Source organism: Mesocricetus auratus, unplaced genomic scaffold, assembly GCF_017639785.1.
Source record: "Mesocricetus auratus isolate SY011 unplaced genomic scaffold, BCM_Maur_2.0 Super-Scaffold_100007, whole genome shotgun sequence".
In the NCBI taxonomy this organism is placed as follows: domain Eukaryota; kingdom Metazoa; phylum Chordata; class Mammalia; order Rodentia; family Cricetidae; genus Mesocricetus; species Mesocricetus auratus.
In genome coordinates this window covers 29,699,167-29,716,209 of record NW_024429191.1, presented here as the reverse complement: position 1 = coordinate 29,716,209, position 17,043 = coordinate 29,699,167, and the positions used below count along the sequence as shown (strand labels likewise).

General features: G+C 41.5%; 1 protein-coding gene across 3 annotated transcripts in view; it reads right to left on the bottom strand.

Moving 5' to 3' along the window:
* Nucleotides 1-17,043, bottom strand: part of Rnf130 (ring finger protein 130) — a 110,411-nt gene that overhangs the window by 15,344 nt on the left and 78,024 nt on the right. Inside the window, exons 8-9 of one of the 3 annotated variants that reach the window (XM_005071865.4) lie at nt 13,866-13,959; nt 6,876-7,063 (exon numbers count right to left, since the gene is read on the bottom strand). The exons of 1 other annotated variant lie outside the window; for it this stretch is intronic. In XM_005071865.4, coding sequence (XP_005071922.1) covers nt 7,048-7,063; nt 13,866-13,959 — 110 coding nt within the window. In that variant the 3' untranslated portion in view covers nt 6,876-7,047. Of the gene's footprint in view, nt 1-6,875; nt 7,064-13,865; nt 13,960-17,043 lie in introns of those variants that run through there. One more of the 3 variants, XM_005071866.4, reaches the window with a different exon arrangement.

Genomic DNA, 17,043 nt, shown 5'->3' with positions numbered 1-17,043 from the left:
CACCAATAAACTGTTAGGTTTTCCCCTACTTACATGTTGTCAAGATTCTTTCCCTTAATATTTTGTTTATAACACCTGGATCTTGGGAGCTGAGATGGCTGCTCTTCCAGAGGACATTAATTTGACTCCCAGTACCCACATGGGAGGTCATAACTACATGGAACTCCAGTTCTAGGGGATCCAATACCTTCTTCTGTCCTCCGGGCACCAGACATGCAAGTGGTGTACAGATGTGTAGGTGAAACACACACACACACACACACACACACACACACACACACACACACACCACTTGCATCTATATTTGCAAAGTAAACCTGTTTTCCTTTTGAACTATGGTCAATTTGTACTGATGCTGTGCTGACCAGAAAAGCACTTGGAAGGTTTCCCTTCTCCTATTCTTCCTTAACTGTCACAAAGAATTCTCCAGTGAAATCCTCTAACCCTTAGGATTTTCTTTGAAAATTAAGTTTAACTTATGGGTCCAGTGGATTACTTAGATGTTGGTGAGTTTAATTTCCTAATTCTTGCCAGGCAGTGGTGGTGCACGCTTTTAATCCCAGCACTAGGGAGACAGAGGCAGGTGGATCTCTGTGAGTTCGAGACCAGCCTGGTTTACACGAGCTAGTTCCAGGACAGCCTCCAAAGCCACAGAAAAATCCTGTCTTGAAAATCTGAAAAAAATTTCTCATGTATAAAAATGTTTTGTTTTTGATGAGTTCATCTATATAGCCAGGATCCTCCTACCTCAGCTTCCCAAATGCTGGAGTTGCCTGCCATACTTTGCCCAACTTAAGTCATAACTGTTTATACTTTAGAATGTCTAGTGACTGGGGTTGGGGATTTGGCTCAATGGTAGAGTGCTTGCCTAGAGAGTGTAAGGCCCTGTGTTCGGTTCTCAGCCAACCCTCCCCCCAAAACCAAGCCCCACCCCAAAAACCCAAAAGAGAATCACCAGAATGTCTAGTGACCTAGTGAAAATAGCTTCTGATATAATCAAAATGTAAAAATTCATCACCAGCTTTCCAGGATCTTCAGCTGAAGCAGATCCAAGGTTGTTTTCACTTCTTTTGATAAAATTAAAAAACAACACAAATGAAGGCAGACTCTTCTGCTCAGTGGTATCCAATAAACCCACCAGATAACTCAAAGACTTGGCAAAGTTTAAGAATTAGTTTGGAAAGGCTAGGAAGTGTAGTTAGTTGATTAGAATGATAACCTAGCATGCACGGAGCTGAGTGTGAGCCCCACTACTGGTAGGAAGAGGGTAGGAGGTTCATGGAGTCAAGCTCACCCTTGGCTATATATCAAAGTTGAGACCAACCTGAACTACCTGAGGTCCTACTCAAAACAACAAAGCAGCCCCAAGCCTTTCACTATGGAAACATACTCTGAAGTTTAACAGTGGCCAACAAATCTGCTATCTTCCTCTTTTTTAAAAACTAAATAATTACAATGCTCAAATCTGCTCACTTTAGAAAGGCTATTGGTATCAGACTCTAGGAAGGGAACGCCTAACTGCCAGCAGGTTTTATTTCCTTCAATTTTCTCAGTCCAATGTCCACCTAACTACTACAAGCCCCGCTTCCAGTAAAGGTACATGATTATAGGTAGAAATGCCGTTTTATCACTGTGCCTTAGGCTTAATGGTTACTACCTGAGTGGAAACAGCATGCCTAGGGTTTCCACAGAGAACTTCCTGACGAACAGTGTGCATGTGCTGAGAATGAACTTTTCGAAGAGTCTGAGCATTGGCTGTCCCTTCTGCCCAACAGAGGGACCTCTTGCTCTTTGATGGTGCAGAGCACAGCTTGCTCCTCCACATCCACTTTGTGAACTGGAAGGAAAGGCAGTGGATGCAGATGGTCCTAGACTCCAAACAAAGATGAGTTGTAATACCTTAGTGGCCCAGGGCCTTTCTTAGGCTGAATATGCCTGACAAGGCTTTTTCCTTTTCAGTATTAAGAAGGTGTAACGAGTCTTTGTCCTGCCAGCCAGCTCCCAAATAATGACACAGAAACTTTAATTATGAAAGTTTGGACTATAGCTTAGGCTTGTCCCACTAGCTCTTACGACTTAAATTAACTCATATTTTTATCTATGTTCTGTCAAGTGGCATTCTCTCTCTTTCATCTTATACCTCCTGGTTCCTCTCCATGTCCTGTCACCCATGAGCCTAGCTTCCTCTTTCTCTCCCTGGAAATTCCACCCATCTCTTCTGACTCGTTACTGACCATTCGGCTCTTTATTCCACCAATCCCAGCAACACACCTTCCTGAGTATACAAGTATCCCACAACAGAAAGGACTTTGCAGGATCAGTTTATCTTTTTATAAAGGGAGGAAATGCAGACACTACTGAGTTACATCATATACCAGCACCTTCCAAGCAACTTTCCCAATACTTCAAGTCCCATACACTGCTACTGTAACTTTTCCTCATTGGTGAGGAGATGGGGGTTGGAGGAAACTCTGCAAGTCAGGCAGGGCTTGGGCCAGTACCCATGCTTGTCTACTGCACATTCTGATGTGCAGATTAAATCAACATGAAGTAGGCACTGGTTTGCATGTCAGCTTTAGCTTGGGACACAGGTGAAGCAGGCAGAAGAGACAGTACAGATTCAGTTTACCCTGCCCAAAGCTATTACGCCTGGCTAGACAGGAACCTAATGCCACAGGCTTCTGTTGATCCCAACATCCAAATGGAGACCAAAGCTGAGCTGCGATGCATTTATACCCACAAGTAAACAGAGTGAGTGAGTAGACAATCACAGGTCCTTTTGTCTGTCTGTCTGTTTTTGGCTGTTTGTTGCTATTAAATCCTATTCTTAAACTCTTCATAAAGAATTTAGTACAGTATAACCAAACAATTGAAAAGGTAAAAAGTTAAGGACACGTTGGGATCTTTTCTCTGCATTTACAACATCTAAAGTGAGAACTCTGAGAGTCAAAGGGAAATGAGGTTTGATTTCTCCAGGCTTAGTGACTACAGCTACCTGTGGCCAGACTAGGAGACTCTCAAGAACCTCTTTAGACATGCTTACCCACTGAAGTCAGGGGTTCCTTGACACAAAGTTTTGTTTTTGAGACAGGTTTCTCTATGTAGCCCTGGCTGTCCTGGGACTTGCTCTGTAGACCAAGCTGGCCTTGAACCTGGAGATCCACTTGCCTCTGCCTTTCAAGTGTTGGGATTAAAGGTATTCACCACCACCGCCCGGTGACATAAAGTATTCTCTTTTTTTGGCTTTTCGAGACAGGATTTCTCTTTGGCTTTGGAGACTGTCCTGGAACTCACTCTGTAGACAGGCTGGTCTCAAACTCACAGAAATCCTTCTGCCTCTGCTTCCCCAGTGCTGGGATTAAAGGTGTATGCCACCAATGCCCCGCTGACACAAAGTATTCTTAAAGAACATTTTTTTTGGTTAGAAAAAATAAAGCAAAACAATGTATGCTTTATCCATTACAAAAGCTTCCCCAAGGATTTAGAGACAAAATAACCATTCCATCCTAATATGGTCACTTTCTAAGTTTTAAAACAGTAAACAAGAAATTATGTAATTTTATATATTAATTCTATTTATTAACATGTCTACTAAAAAACTTCATTTTGAGTTTAGTTCTGTATTGGGCTCAAAGGAAAAAAAAACACATTTTAATGTGCAACACACACGCATGCACACACACATACTACACACACTCCACTACTTTCTTGTTTATTGAAATCATGATTAGAACACGAAAACCTGATACACTTAAATACCAAAGCTACAAATTACCAGGTTCTTATATCAGTTACTGATGACTACTTTTCCAGTCTCAACCTTTCAACTTACTCTTTTATCTTCTAGTTCTTGCCAAAATTATGCACCTGGACTCAACAGTACTTATTTTCAAAGAAGCAGTATGCGATGCTGAAGGCTCAGACGATGTGAAGAGAGAGGAGGTATCAAACTAGCAGAGACAGCAACACTGCTGTTTGAGCTCCTCCATCCCCTGATGACTGTTTTGAAAGGAAACAACTAATCACAAATGAGAAGAAATCTGAAAGATAGAATTAACCATGGGAATGAAATCAGGTGGCAGGGACTATACCATTAATTCACACACACACACAAATACTTCCAGGAGGAAACCAACTGTACTGTGGAAGATGTCAGCTCAACAAACCCTTCTGTTAGAGAGTAAGGTCAGCTGACAGCGGTGCCATCAAGAAGGCCCTTTAACCAGTAGGAATGTAATGAGCAAACTGGGTGGGTTAAACATTCCTCCAATTCCATATGCACGACAAAAGAACCCCAAGTACGCGGAGCAAAACCTAACGTGATGGAAGGGAGAAGCCAAGAATTTAACAACAGCAGCTGAAGACTCAACACCAACCTTTTACAACTGGCAGAAGACAGAAGAGAAGCAAAGAGGAGAACCAACACATCAACCAACCAGACACATCAGACACTACAGAGCACCGTGCCTGGTAACAGCAGAATACAGGCCCTCTCAGGTGTGCACAGAGCAGCCTCTGCAACAGACATGGTGTATTATTAAGGAAGCTCTGGAACAGTAAATGGTAAAATCACAAAAACTCTTACCTTCTTCAGTCAACTAATGGATATGGGAGAATTTAAGATGAAATTGGAAATTCATAACAGATTTGGAAACCCTACAAATATGTAGGGTTTAAACAATATAACTGCTAAATAATCACTGTGTCAAAGGAATCATGGGGAAAGTAGAGATTAGTAAATAGAAATAAATATGGTTAGGCGAAACAGGACTTAGGGGAGATTTTTGGTTGCAAGCATCTATATTTTATAAAGAAGCCAGGCATACACTGGCAATCCCACCTACTCAGGACACTGAGACAGAAGGGTCACTGAGCTCATGAGTTCCAGGCCAGCCTGGGCACATAGGGAGACTTTGTTTCCAGACAAAACAAAAAACCTCAAATACAAGAAACTCCTCAAAAACCAAATATCAATAACCTAATCTTTCACTTTAAAGGAAGGAAAACAAGCAAGCACTTTTGATTCTGGCACTCCAGGCAGAGGCAGGTGGATCTTAGTGAGTTCCAGGACAATGAGGACCATGGCTAGAGGCTGAGAGGGTAAGTGATCAAGTAAGTGAGTACTAGTGAGTACAGGAACACACACCTGTGCGGACACTAAACTTGAAACTTTCTAGGAGAATAGCCTGGTCCATATGGGATCACAACATCTAAAGAACTGCCATCAGCCCTTATGCACTTCCAAAATACAGAACACATTTGTGAGGCCAGCATTGCAACCATACCAAAGCAGAACAAAGATAAAAGAAGAAAACTTTAGAGCAGCATCTCTTATAAAACTGAGGACACCATCAGCAAAATTGTAGCAAACTGGACTCAGCAATGTAAAAATAACCCTTACAATAAGTGAGATTATTCTAGACTGTAAGGTTGGTTTAGTATATGGAAAAACAGTGTAATGGTTGGGATTTATAGTGACTGCTGACAGCATTTGGGAGGATTGTGGGTCTGAGGTCATCCTGGGCTGCACAGCCAAATACTGTCTCAAAAAAAAGTTAGTATCATATGCTATGTTAATATGGGACAAAATACCACAGGATCATTGCAATAGACATAGGAAACAACTGATACCCTAAAAAATTAGCATCTAAAAGTCCTGTGATAAAAACAATCCATAACCTAGGACTACATTACTTTCTCAGATTGATGAAGGGTAAATAATCTAAGAAATCCTGTATCTAACTTCATACTCAATGCTGATAAGCTGCAATCTCCCTTCTACCACCAAGATTGTAACAAAACATGGAAATCAGTTCACATCCTTTAGGTTCAACCACTTGGTAATGTGAGGTTCTACCTAAGGACAAAGAAGCAAAAAAAAAAAAAACAGACTGTAAAAGATACATAAAAGATCCCTATGTTCAAATGACATAATCTTGTACATAGAAAATCCTAAATAAAAGATTAAGTTCAGCAAGTTTGCAAAAACAGTGTACAAAAAATAAATCACATTCCTAGAGGAATGAAGTATTGCTACATGATACAACACAGATGACCCTTGAACACACTGAGAACAAGATATAAAAGACAATGCATTATAAGACTACACTCATATGAAGTGCTCAGAATAGGTACTCAGAGAAACATGCAGTAGACTTATAGTTCCCGGGGCTGGCAGGAGTGAGGCTTCCTTGTGGGTGATGAAATGCTCTGGAATTAAGCAACCTGTGATGGCTGCATGGCCTGTGAATACCCATAGAAACATGATTATTTTAGAGATGCTAGAGTAGAAGGACAAGAATTTACCACTTGAGAGTTTATAAATACTGACCACCCTTTAAGCATGCAATATGACAAAACAGCTTAACATTTTCTTCAATAAGGCAAAAGTATTTATTACAACATGTTGAAATCGCTCTTGACTAAGTCCTTTGATGTCATTCCTTTAAAATGTGTAATATACACACTAAGTAAAATGAATACCTTGGTTTGGAAGTCCTTACAACTCATTCCTTCATCCCACAAATTAATTTATTGAGCACTTACTACATGAAAAGCACACTCCCAGGTATGGGATGCGGTGAGGAGCAACAGCTGAAGTTCTCAGTGTGGAGCTAAGTCATACTGAAGGTGCATGATCACAAACAAAGGAGGAGAAGCTACCGGAGTGATAGGCATCCTTGAAGAAAATAAAGTGGAGTAAACAGCTGAGCACAGAGGGAGCAGAGCCACAAATGATGTCTGCTGTGCCCAGGAGAAATACCAGCAGCCATGCTATCCCTGTCCCCTCATGAAGTCCTGAGCACACACTATATACAGTATCAAAATCAGCCACCGAAACGTACACTGGTGAAGGACACTTGCAACACGGTAAATTTTATTTTATTATTTATTTATTTTAATACAAAGCTTTGGCATTAGCAATTTTATGAAAAAATAAAATGTACTAAAAATAAACGCTTGTGTGGCATGATTGGTAAATGATGCACAAAAATAGGTTCTTTTTTCCTTCAAGGCAATCAGTCAGAAAGCAGTGTTTTTCCTTCTTCAAAACCATTCTACCCTATGGAATAAAAAGGAAAACAGATATCATTAATTAGTTAAAGGCTGGTTGTCAACATTCTAAAACAACAGAGATGTGATCCTAAGTACAGGGTGGCCTGGAGCTGTCTCCAGCCCTAGCATTTGCCTGAGACTAGCAGTTTCTGAGCAGGAGTTGAGCAGCTCTTAATTCATAAATGCTTTAATATTCCCAGAATGAATACAGGAAAAAGATAGGCTAACGGTGTCTTGTTTAACATATAGGGGTAGTTGTTATCCGAGCTGGTTTTGTAGCTGCTTTTTATATACATACTGCTCTTTACCACTCTAGACTACCACGGTTATTTGAAAGAGCTGAAGAGCACAGACTTCAGGAATGTGCATGTTCTGTTCCAGGAATCACTCACGTTCTGGGTGCAGACTTTTATGTTAATATCTCTGTAACAGGTGCTTAAGAGTGCCCCCAGGGCCCTGTTGTCTTTTTGCAGTCCCTGGCTCTATAAGACCACTCTAGCTTCCTGGCCCTCCGCACCTGGCTTATTCCCTAAGCAGGGCCTCCTACCACGATGTCTAGGTCATTCCCACTGCCCTAAATCACGCCATCAGTTCTGATCTTTTTCACTGTGCTGAGGATTCTTGCTTCTAACCACTCCACCTTTGGCTGTCATACAATTCTCCAGGGCCTCTTCATTTTCCTCCCTACCATGTGATGTCTTCCTTCAATTCTGACTTTTACCTAACTTTCTGCCTCCATTCTCTTCCTCCAAAGAAACAGCTTAGTCACACTGAAAACCCCCACTGTTGTAAGAACGAGGTCTGAATTCTGTGGTCGGCTTGCTCCCAGTGCTACTACCTCAGGTGGATGCATTAACCACACACTTCCCGAACCTGCTGGGTCCCCCTCACTCTGTGCCCCTTTCTTTTGTGAGGCTCCTTGGTGCAAAAGTAGCAGCTCTCTTGGGTGTGGCCCAAAGTGCACACCTCTTTTCTGCTTATTCCCTCACTTCCAACCCCTGCAGGGAGGGTCAGGCCTCTGAACTCATCCCCTGTTCTCATGAGGCTAGTGCCTAGTGCGCACTGAGGCACATGTTAAAACGATGAAAGGAGCTAGCCACCTTTTTCTGGAAGAAGCTCTGGTGTGGACAACAGTCACTTTTCATAAGCACCTCTGCTCATTTCTCAGAGTCCCAACTGAAGGCGCCACATCTTCTCTGTAGTACCTCCTCAGAAAAACTGGCTATTATGAGATAGAGGGCTTTGTAGGAATGTCATAATGTTAGGCGCTTCTGAGGAGAAGGAAAATGGCCACTGCAAAGACCAAAGGGAACTGTTGTTTTGCTTTGGACTCTTCTTTCAAATCATCTTCTCAGAGACTAAGCTGCTCTGGTTTCAACTGGAGCCCTCACTGCTCTGTGGGGCAGCCAGGCCAAGCAGTGTAGAGAGGCACTGGCCTGCATCCCATCCTCTCTCCTAAGCGTTTGTCAGGGAGCACTCAATCCCTCTGAGCCTCAGGACTCCGGTGTCTAAATACTCTAAATGGTTAAAAGAGAACAAACACACAAGAAGGGAGAAAACCCATTCCTAGCAGATACCTCAGAGAGGAATGCCAAGTATCCTTGGTAACATAGAAAACAGAGATGGATGCTAGTTTGACCAAGAGTATTTGACTGAGAAAGTAAACATCTAAATTCTTGACCAGTGTTTCCCCAGTTGCTCCAGAAGTCAGTTTGGAACTGTATGACTTGCATTAACAGGGAACTAAAGTACAGACATCTTACATCACAGGATGTGGCAGACAGTAAGAGCCACTGTTTTAGTCATATCTGAGGGAGTTCTAGGCTACAAAGCCAAACAGATTTCACTCTGGGAGATGGTGAAAAAGAAGTCTGGAGACTCTGCTTTTGAAATTCAAAGTCCTGCAGAGGCAACTAGAAAGCAACCCCAATCCTTGTCACATAAGCTCTGATCCCGCCCAGCAGCATGTGACTCAAAGGGAGCCCTGCCTCTCAGAGCCCTAAACTGTAGTTCCAGGGTGAATACCCAGGCAACAGCTGGTGAGCTCATTAGCTTACCAACTGTCCATCTGGACAACTTTGCCTGTTAGAAAGTTGTTTTCTTCCATTAAATCCACTCCTCTGTGATGTTCAGGCTTCTAGAACTCTAGTTAGCCTCACGCTCTTTTGCACTGGCTGTGCAGTATGAGGTTACTGTGAGCACAGAGGGACTTTAGTCCACAGCAGACCCCCTTCCTTTCTCTAGCAGTCCTTGGGGCACCTTGAGACACCCCTCACTTCCTTTTCCCTCCTTTCTAAGCAAAGACATCTAATGGCTCTAATTTCAGACCCTTTAATATCAACGCTTTGCTATTATGTCAATGTTCTAAAACAGAAGTCTAACTAGCTGGCTATGGTTGTGCACTCTAGAAAGCAAGAGCTCTGAACAGAATTCAGAAATAATCAGTATAGAGGAAAACAGAATCATCAGCTGCTTTTATCTGGTTGATAAATGTCTACAACCACACCTGGAAAGCTCACCAGAACTATCAGTGAGGCAAAGGACCCATTTATCTGCTGAAAAGTCCAGAAGCCAGGGTTTCTCAATATTAGGTCCAAGCACAGAAGCATCCGTCTACATACCTGATCACATTAATCTTGTCATATGTATTTCCTGCTGCCCAGACCAATGAAAAAACCCTGAGTATATATCTGCAATATATATCTCTGCAAAATTTAAGATGTGTTTTCTTTTTTAAAAAAGATTTATTTATTTATCATGTATACAGTGTTCTGCCTCCATGTATGCCAGAAGAGGGCACCAGATCTCATTATAGATGGTTGAGAACCACCATGTGGTTGCTGGGAATTGCACTCAGGACCTCTAGAAGAGCAGTCAGTGCTCTTAACCGCTGAGCCATCTCTTGAGCCCCCCAACCCACTTTTTGGTTAAGAATCAGAGTCTACAAACTAAAAGATGGGCCCTAAATACATAGTCCAACTTTCTACTCAACCTAAAATCTCTCCTACACCATCTACTTATGTGTTCCCCAAATAAAAACAAGGATGAGAATATTTTTCTCCCAGAGAGGGAACGACGCCATAAATATGAGCTGGCGGGTGCCGGGCTTTCACAAGGCTCATCTGAATAACAATAAAACTCCCTTTGAATGAAGTTCAACAGTCTTGATGTAGGTACCAAGAATCACAAGTGTGAGAAAGAAGCTAAAGCCTAAGTACTTTTGCTTTGTATTTCACTCCTTTGACCATCATCCTGTTTGTATCTGTAGTCTCAAATTTCTCCAGATTTGTTTGCAGTGTTAAAAGCTTTTAAGGCACAACTAGTTACAGAAGACTACTTAATTAAATAAGTACTCTTTCATGGAACAGAAGGACTCCAAATTACACAGACTTTTGATGTAGCCAATAGCATTGAATCCTTGGAAAACAGTGCCTGTAAATGAGGCCAAGAGTGTTTTGCCCCTGCCTGTGCTGCTCCCTGTTGGTCATCAATGTACTTACAGCAAAGTACAAAGGGGGTCTGGACCTGCCTGGTTTTTGTTTTTGTTTTTTTTTTTTTGCATGGCTGCCCTAAAATCTGGCCATGCTGCTTGCTCTTGCCTACAGGGTTTTGTGAATGAACACAAGGCACTGTTGAATCTGTCAGGAAATAAAACTGCCCTCATGGGTACATCAGTTTCCAGGCAGTCACTAAAATATCAACAGATCTTTCTAGCTGTTTATAGAAAATACCACCTTGCAAATGGACAGGTTAACCCAGGATGATTAAAATTAGAAAGGGCTCATTTTGGCTACAAATTCATTGGTAGATAAGGGAAAAATGAAGAGGTAGATTTAAAAATCCATGAACAAAGAATTTAAAAACTGCTAACTTTTTTTTTGTTGTTTTGTTTTTTGAGACAGGGTTTCTCTGTGTAACAACCTTGGCTGTCTTGGAATTCTCTTTGTAGACCAGGCTGGCCTCAAACTCGCAGAGATACACTTGCCTCTGCCTCCTGAGTGCTGGAATTAAAGACATGCACCACCATACCCGGCCTGCTGAAAAACTTCTATCTGGAATAAAATAATTTAGGAATTTCCACCAACCTTTTAAAGAGACACTGGCACAGAGTGACTGATCTTTATCTCCCACAATAAAATGGTCTTAAAAAAATCAAGTGATTCATGCTCGGAAAAACAACAAAACCCCGAAATCACACAGAAGCTCACAGTGGAGAGGAAAACATCCTAAAAGTATAACCTAAGATACTCACCACTAATATTTTGGTGACTCTTTTCATGTACCCTCAGGTGTGTACACACACATGTGCACATGCACACACACACTCACTCAATTTTCTCTCTAAATGGGATTATGAATACTGTTCTTTAGGATGGTTTTGAAGGCAAAGAAGTAATAGTCAATGAACAATTGCAAATCAACCATCTACAAAGGCTAATGGGAGAAAGATTGACTAAGACATGGCTATGAAGATCCATGACTTAGGTTCTGAGTAATGCATTTAGGCATGGAACTGAAGCAGTATGATCCAGGCACTTGGGTTCCTAGTTAGCATTCTCTAAAGTTTCTGATGTATAGACTGAGCATCTGGGAAGATTCTGGATGAGTAAGAGGACCATTACATTGTCTAGTAATTCTATACAAGTGCCCAGAGCATCACTATTTTATTTGTACTGGTTGTTACTCGTAGTTGAATTTTTAAAAATATCTAATTATGTTTACTTATTTTATGTGCTGGCGAGTGTGTGTACATGTGGTGTTTGCAATGGCATGTGTATGGAGGTCATAGGACAGCTTGAAGGAATTATTTCTTTTCTTCCACAAGGTAGATTCTGTGACTAAACTCAAGTCAGGCTTGGCAGCAAGTGCCTTTACCCATTGAATCATCTCACCAGCCCCCTCACTGGTAAAATAGTACTGGGCTTTGCTGGGAGGTGGAGGTGCACACCTTTAATCCCAGCACTCGGGAGGCAGAGGCAGGCGGATCTCTGAGTTTGAGGCCACCCTGGTCTGCAGAGTGAATTCCAGGACAGTCAGAGCTACACAGTGAGAACCTGTCAGAACTGGGCTTATTATCTAGCTTGACTGGGAACAGCAAGACTGGTGGCTACAGACCAAACAATGACTTCACTTTGGATGGAAATGTTTTTGCAATCATGGGCACCTTGAGTTCCTATGCACTGTATCTAATTTCATGGACATAATTAAATTAACTTGCTTTATAATTTTAAATTCTAATTTCTTTCTTTCTTTGCCTATGTGCATATGTACATGTATCATGGTGTGTATGTGTGTAGGTCAGAGGACAACTTGTGGAAGTTGGATTGAACTCAGGCCATCAGGCTTGGCAGCAAGTGTCTTCCCTGCTGAGCCACCCTCCTGGCCCCAGATGGCCCTCTTATTCACAGAACTGTAGCAGAATCTTGGCAGAATTAGTTTGGCTAACATTTATTGAGCACTTATTACGTACTAGGCACTGTGCTAAGTCCATAGCCCTATGATGTGGATTAATCATTATCTGCTTATTTTGATGATTAAAATAATGTTGAGATAAATTTAAATGTCCAAGTCTCATAACTGGAGGAGTTGAGTGAGAGTCAAATCTAGGTGTGACTGACTCTAGAATCTGAGCAACTGATAATGTGTTCTGATGCATCTAGCAGTGTCCACAGAAGTAGCTAGCTGCTGACTGACGTAATGGACAGGTGAAGACTATTCATATAAAGGGTGAAGAACTGCAATGTACACTGTAATGTCTCAAGATTTCATGGATGCCAGACGCTATTTCCTGAAAGTATTTGTCAACAGATCAGGTGAGAGATAATATGTCAGGAGAAGTGAAAGTTTTGTGTTTCCGCAGCTGAACGATATTAATTATTCAAGGATACTGTTTATTGTTGGCAACTTAAAACACTAGGCTATACTCCAATATAGAGAGCACATGATGTGCACCAGTAGCAATGTGGGCTCAAATTTGGGCACTGGCCCAGGTTGTGTCCATCTCTAGGTAGTACGAATACTCAGGTTAAAAAAAAGGACTGATAGTAAATAACATTTAAGAAAAAAGAAAACAAACCCTTCCATTATCATATCGCTGTGGAATGCTACTCTGGAAAGTCGCTGCAGCACAAGGACCAAGATGTCTACCCTACAGTAGCCCTCATAGTGACACACGACCTCTGCCGGCATTCCTAGCTCTGTGCACTCCTTGTGGCAAGGCCATCTCACCATTAGGAAGCGTGACTGGTATTCTTCCTTATGGGAGCCAACTCTGCCTTTCTATAACCTATATTGGCCTCTTTCTGCCCTTGGAGAGACAGTCTATTCCATCATCTCTTCCTCCCAACAGTCTTCTGAGAGCAGTAGATTTCCTCCCCACTTCTTTCCTGTCCTTGACCACAGCTAAGAAAGGCCTTAGTGTTTTCCCAAAGTTGACTATAGCTCCTGGTAAAGTTCTATGAGCACACACAGAGTGGGGCTATTCCTGTCCATGGTCAGGTCATGGACATTCTTCACGTACTAAGACTGTTCTGATGTCCTGGCATCTGCATGATGCTGTGGACCCAGCTTGTGCTAAAGAGAGCCTCCAGAGCTTTGTTCATGTATGCTGGTCTTACTACACAAAATGAACTCCCATTCTGTGTGACTAAAAATAGATGACTTATGAAATAAATTACTTTGCTAACTATGACCCCACTGGGATCAGCATGAAACAGGTGGGAAGCAAAGTCTCACCACCTTCATGAAAGTTACATGTTTCTTTTGGGATCATCTGGCACATGCAATCCAAAAAACAATTTGTTACTTACTCATTAGCATTCAAGCTAGCTGTGGCTCTGATGATCATGTAGCAGAGTGTGAGAGCACTGAGGAGGCCAAAACTGGCAATAATAAACCATTCTTCTGTTGACAAAGGAAAGGGAGGAAATCACTCTGGGGAGAAGATTTAAGTCAAATCGATGTCAACACTTCCCTCAAATGCAACGAAGCAGACGTCAACGGAGGTGTAAGCCAAGGCTGGCTCAAGGAAGTCAAGCAGGAGGAAGTTTGGCAGAAAGCTACTAACTAGAGAAGGTTAGTGGAAGTACTGAGAAAAGCTGCAAGGAGAGAGGAAAGCATGGCTCAACCATTTCTTTCAGTTTAGATCCAGAAGTACATGAGGAGTGTGACCACCAAAAGGCACAGGAAAATTATGTAGGAGAACTGTACATGGACATAGATAGTACTGTGAATTTAAATGACCATAGAACAACCATATTTTAATCATTTTTCCAAATTTCCTTTTTGCCATTCCTGCATGACTCTAATACTCAATCTTAGATAAGGGGTAGGAACATGGAGTGGGGTTCTCAAAAGTCTTGTGGGTATGCTAAGCAGAAAGCTGCTTCTCCAGTCATTCAAGTTTGCATTTTCTCTTATCTATCAGTTTACTTAGAGTATTCATGCTAAAAAGACACATCACAGTTGTGCCAAGAAAATAGGTACATGACTCCTGATGGGAAGTAAAACTGGCTCTTCTGTCTTTGTAAAAAAAGTAAGTGTGCAGAAGTCAAAATCCAAGTCATGCATACACAGTGAGAGAGTGAAACTAAACTGGGACCTGAGAACCAATCTGATTTGCTCCAATATTGCCAACGGTGAACTAAATTGGGATAGTTTGACAAAGTAATTCTATAAAATTTCTCTACATCTGTAACAAGGCATGGCATATGTTCACATGCAAACCTGTTCCTAACAGGAACTTTACTTCAATATTTTTTAAAAAAGATTTTTATTTATTTATTATGTATACAGTATTCTGGCTAAATGAATGCCTGCATTCCAGAAGAGGGCACCATATCTCATTACAGATGATTGTAAGCCCCCATGTGATTGCTGGGAATTGAGCTCAGGACCTCTGAAGAGCAGCCAGTGCTCCTAACCTCTGAGCCACCTTTCCAGCCCCTTATTTTAACATTTTTTAGTTAGTGTACAACATAATATCTTCATAGGACTTCATATATGTAACATAGTTATTTCTTTAAAAATTTTATCTTTAATTATGTGCACAGGTGCACGTGTGCGTGCGTACGTGCGTGCGTGCGTGTGTGTGTGTGTGTGTGTATGTGTGTGTGTGTGTGAGCACATGTGCCCATGGAGGCCAGAAGGTTGGGACACCCTGGAGCTGGAGTGAGGCAACCCATGTGGGTGCTGGGAACTGAACCTGGGTCCTTGGAGAGAGTGTCAAGTGCTTCCAGACTACTTCTTAGTCTGGGTTTCATCAATCCTAAAGCTTTGTAAACAGTGTGTGTTCAGGCTTTTTTTTTTCTAGAAAAGGCTAAAAGAACTTGCTCTCTGGGCTGCCAGGATGCTAAGTTTGTTATATGAGTTAAATCTTCACTGTCCTGGTTGGTTTATATGATTAAAATGCTTAGCAAACTCTTTTCATAGAACACTGCAGACACTGCTAAGTCTTGGATTACAGATTTCCTCCTCATTAGATTTAAGCTTTTTATTGAAGTCAAAATGGACACTCAAGAATCCATGTGAAATCCACTGCTGTAGCCTAGGCATGTCTTTAGCTGCGGTAGTGTACACTGGTATTTTTTAAAATTCAAGAGATGAACATTATCAACAGCAAGCAGAGTAACATTCATTTTCCTTCTTTTCTTTTTAGCGATTGATGAGGTTGGTCTTGAACTTCTAAATCTTTTGCTTCTACCTCCTAAGTGTTAGGAATGCTTGGATTATAGTCATGCGCCACTGTATCCTAGCACTGAGCTGCCACCAAGCCCACCTTCTCATAAACATTTGTTCACAGACTTACGTTTAGAAACTTCAGTCACATCTCTATTCCTATGTGTGTTTCTATATGTGAGAAATACCATCACAGCAGCATCTGGCAGACTCAAGAATACTCAGCAGCAGTCTTCTGCGGCTGAGCCACCCTTCTGACTAAAGGTACTGTACTTGCTTATGGTAATACAGGAATTTAGAAGGAAATGAGGTACTGAGGGTCTAGATTATCACATGAATTTTCTTTAATGATATTACGTGCAGATTCTGATAAATGTCTTATTTGGTATATGAATTATTTTTATCATCAAAAGATTTTATTATCAAGATTTTGAAGACATTTCCACATAAAAATGATAAGATGTGTGCTTAATGTAGTAGGTGCTCAATAAATGCCTGATCAATGAAGGACTTATAAAAACACAATTTTAAATCACTTCTATCTCCTTTCATACTGCTAGACCAAGTTTTGAAACTCTACACCATAAAACCTAAATGCCACAGTTGGAACACCATGAAATGCTGATAAGACAAGCACTTGAAAATGTTAAGAAATGAGTCACACTGTATCAAAGAATAGTTTTACTTATGATGTAATGAGAGCTCTTGGCCTTCAGACAAATGGCAACCTCTGGATGGTTCAGAACCATGCATTTCAACAAAATAGACCACAGAAGCCTTAACATGTGAAGAGCAAGCTATTTCCATAAGCTGCTTCCCCCATGTTTGTTATTGGCTCCCAGAGGTAAGTGGAACCTCATCAACTCTAGGCTTGAAGTCCTGGGTAAGCAGCAGCACAATTAGAAAAGGCAGCACCAGAGTGGCGACGAGAGATGGGTGAGAGGTTGTTAGATGGAAACTGCATGTAAAGAATGAAAACGGAGAAAAGAATTTGCTCGTTATAGGATGAATGCCTTGCCTACAACACCCATACACACACCACCAACACACTCACACTGTATACAGACGGGCACCGCTCTAGCAACAGTACAGTTTTGCTTATTAGCAGTTCAACAATCAAGACATTTCATAACTAGCCCAGAGTACTTTTTAGGTTCAATTCTACATTAGTTTTTCACCACGTTGTTTATAGTCTGGGAGAACATGGGCAGCAGTGCTCAGCATACAACATACCAGCACTGCTGCCTGCTAGCCCACATTGTACTCCAGTGTCTCCCTTTAAAATGTCTATTTGCAATGCAATGATTTCAA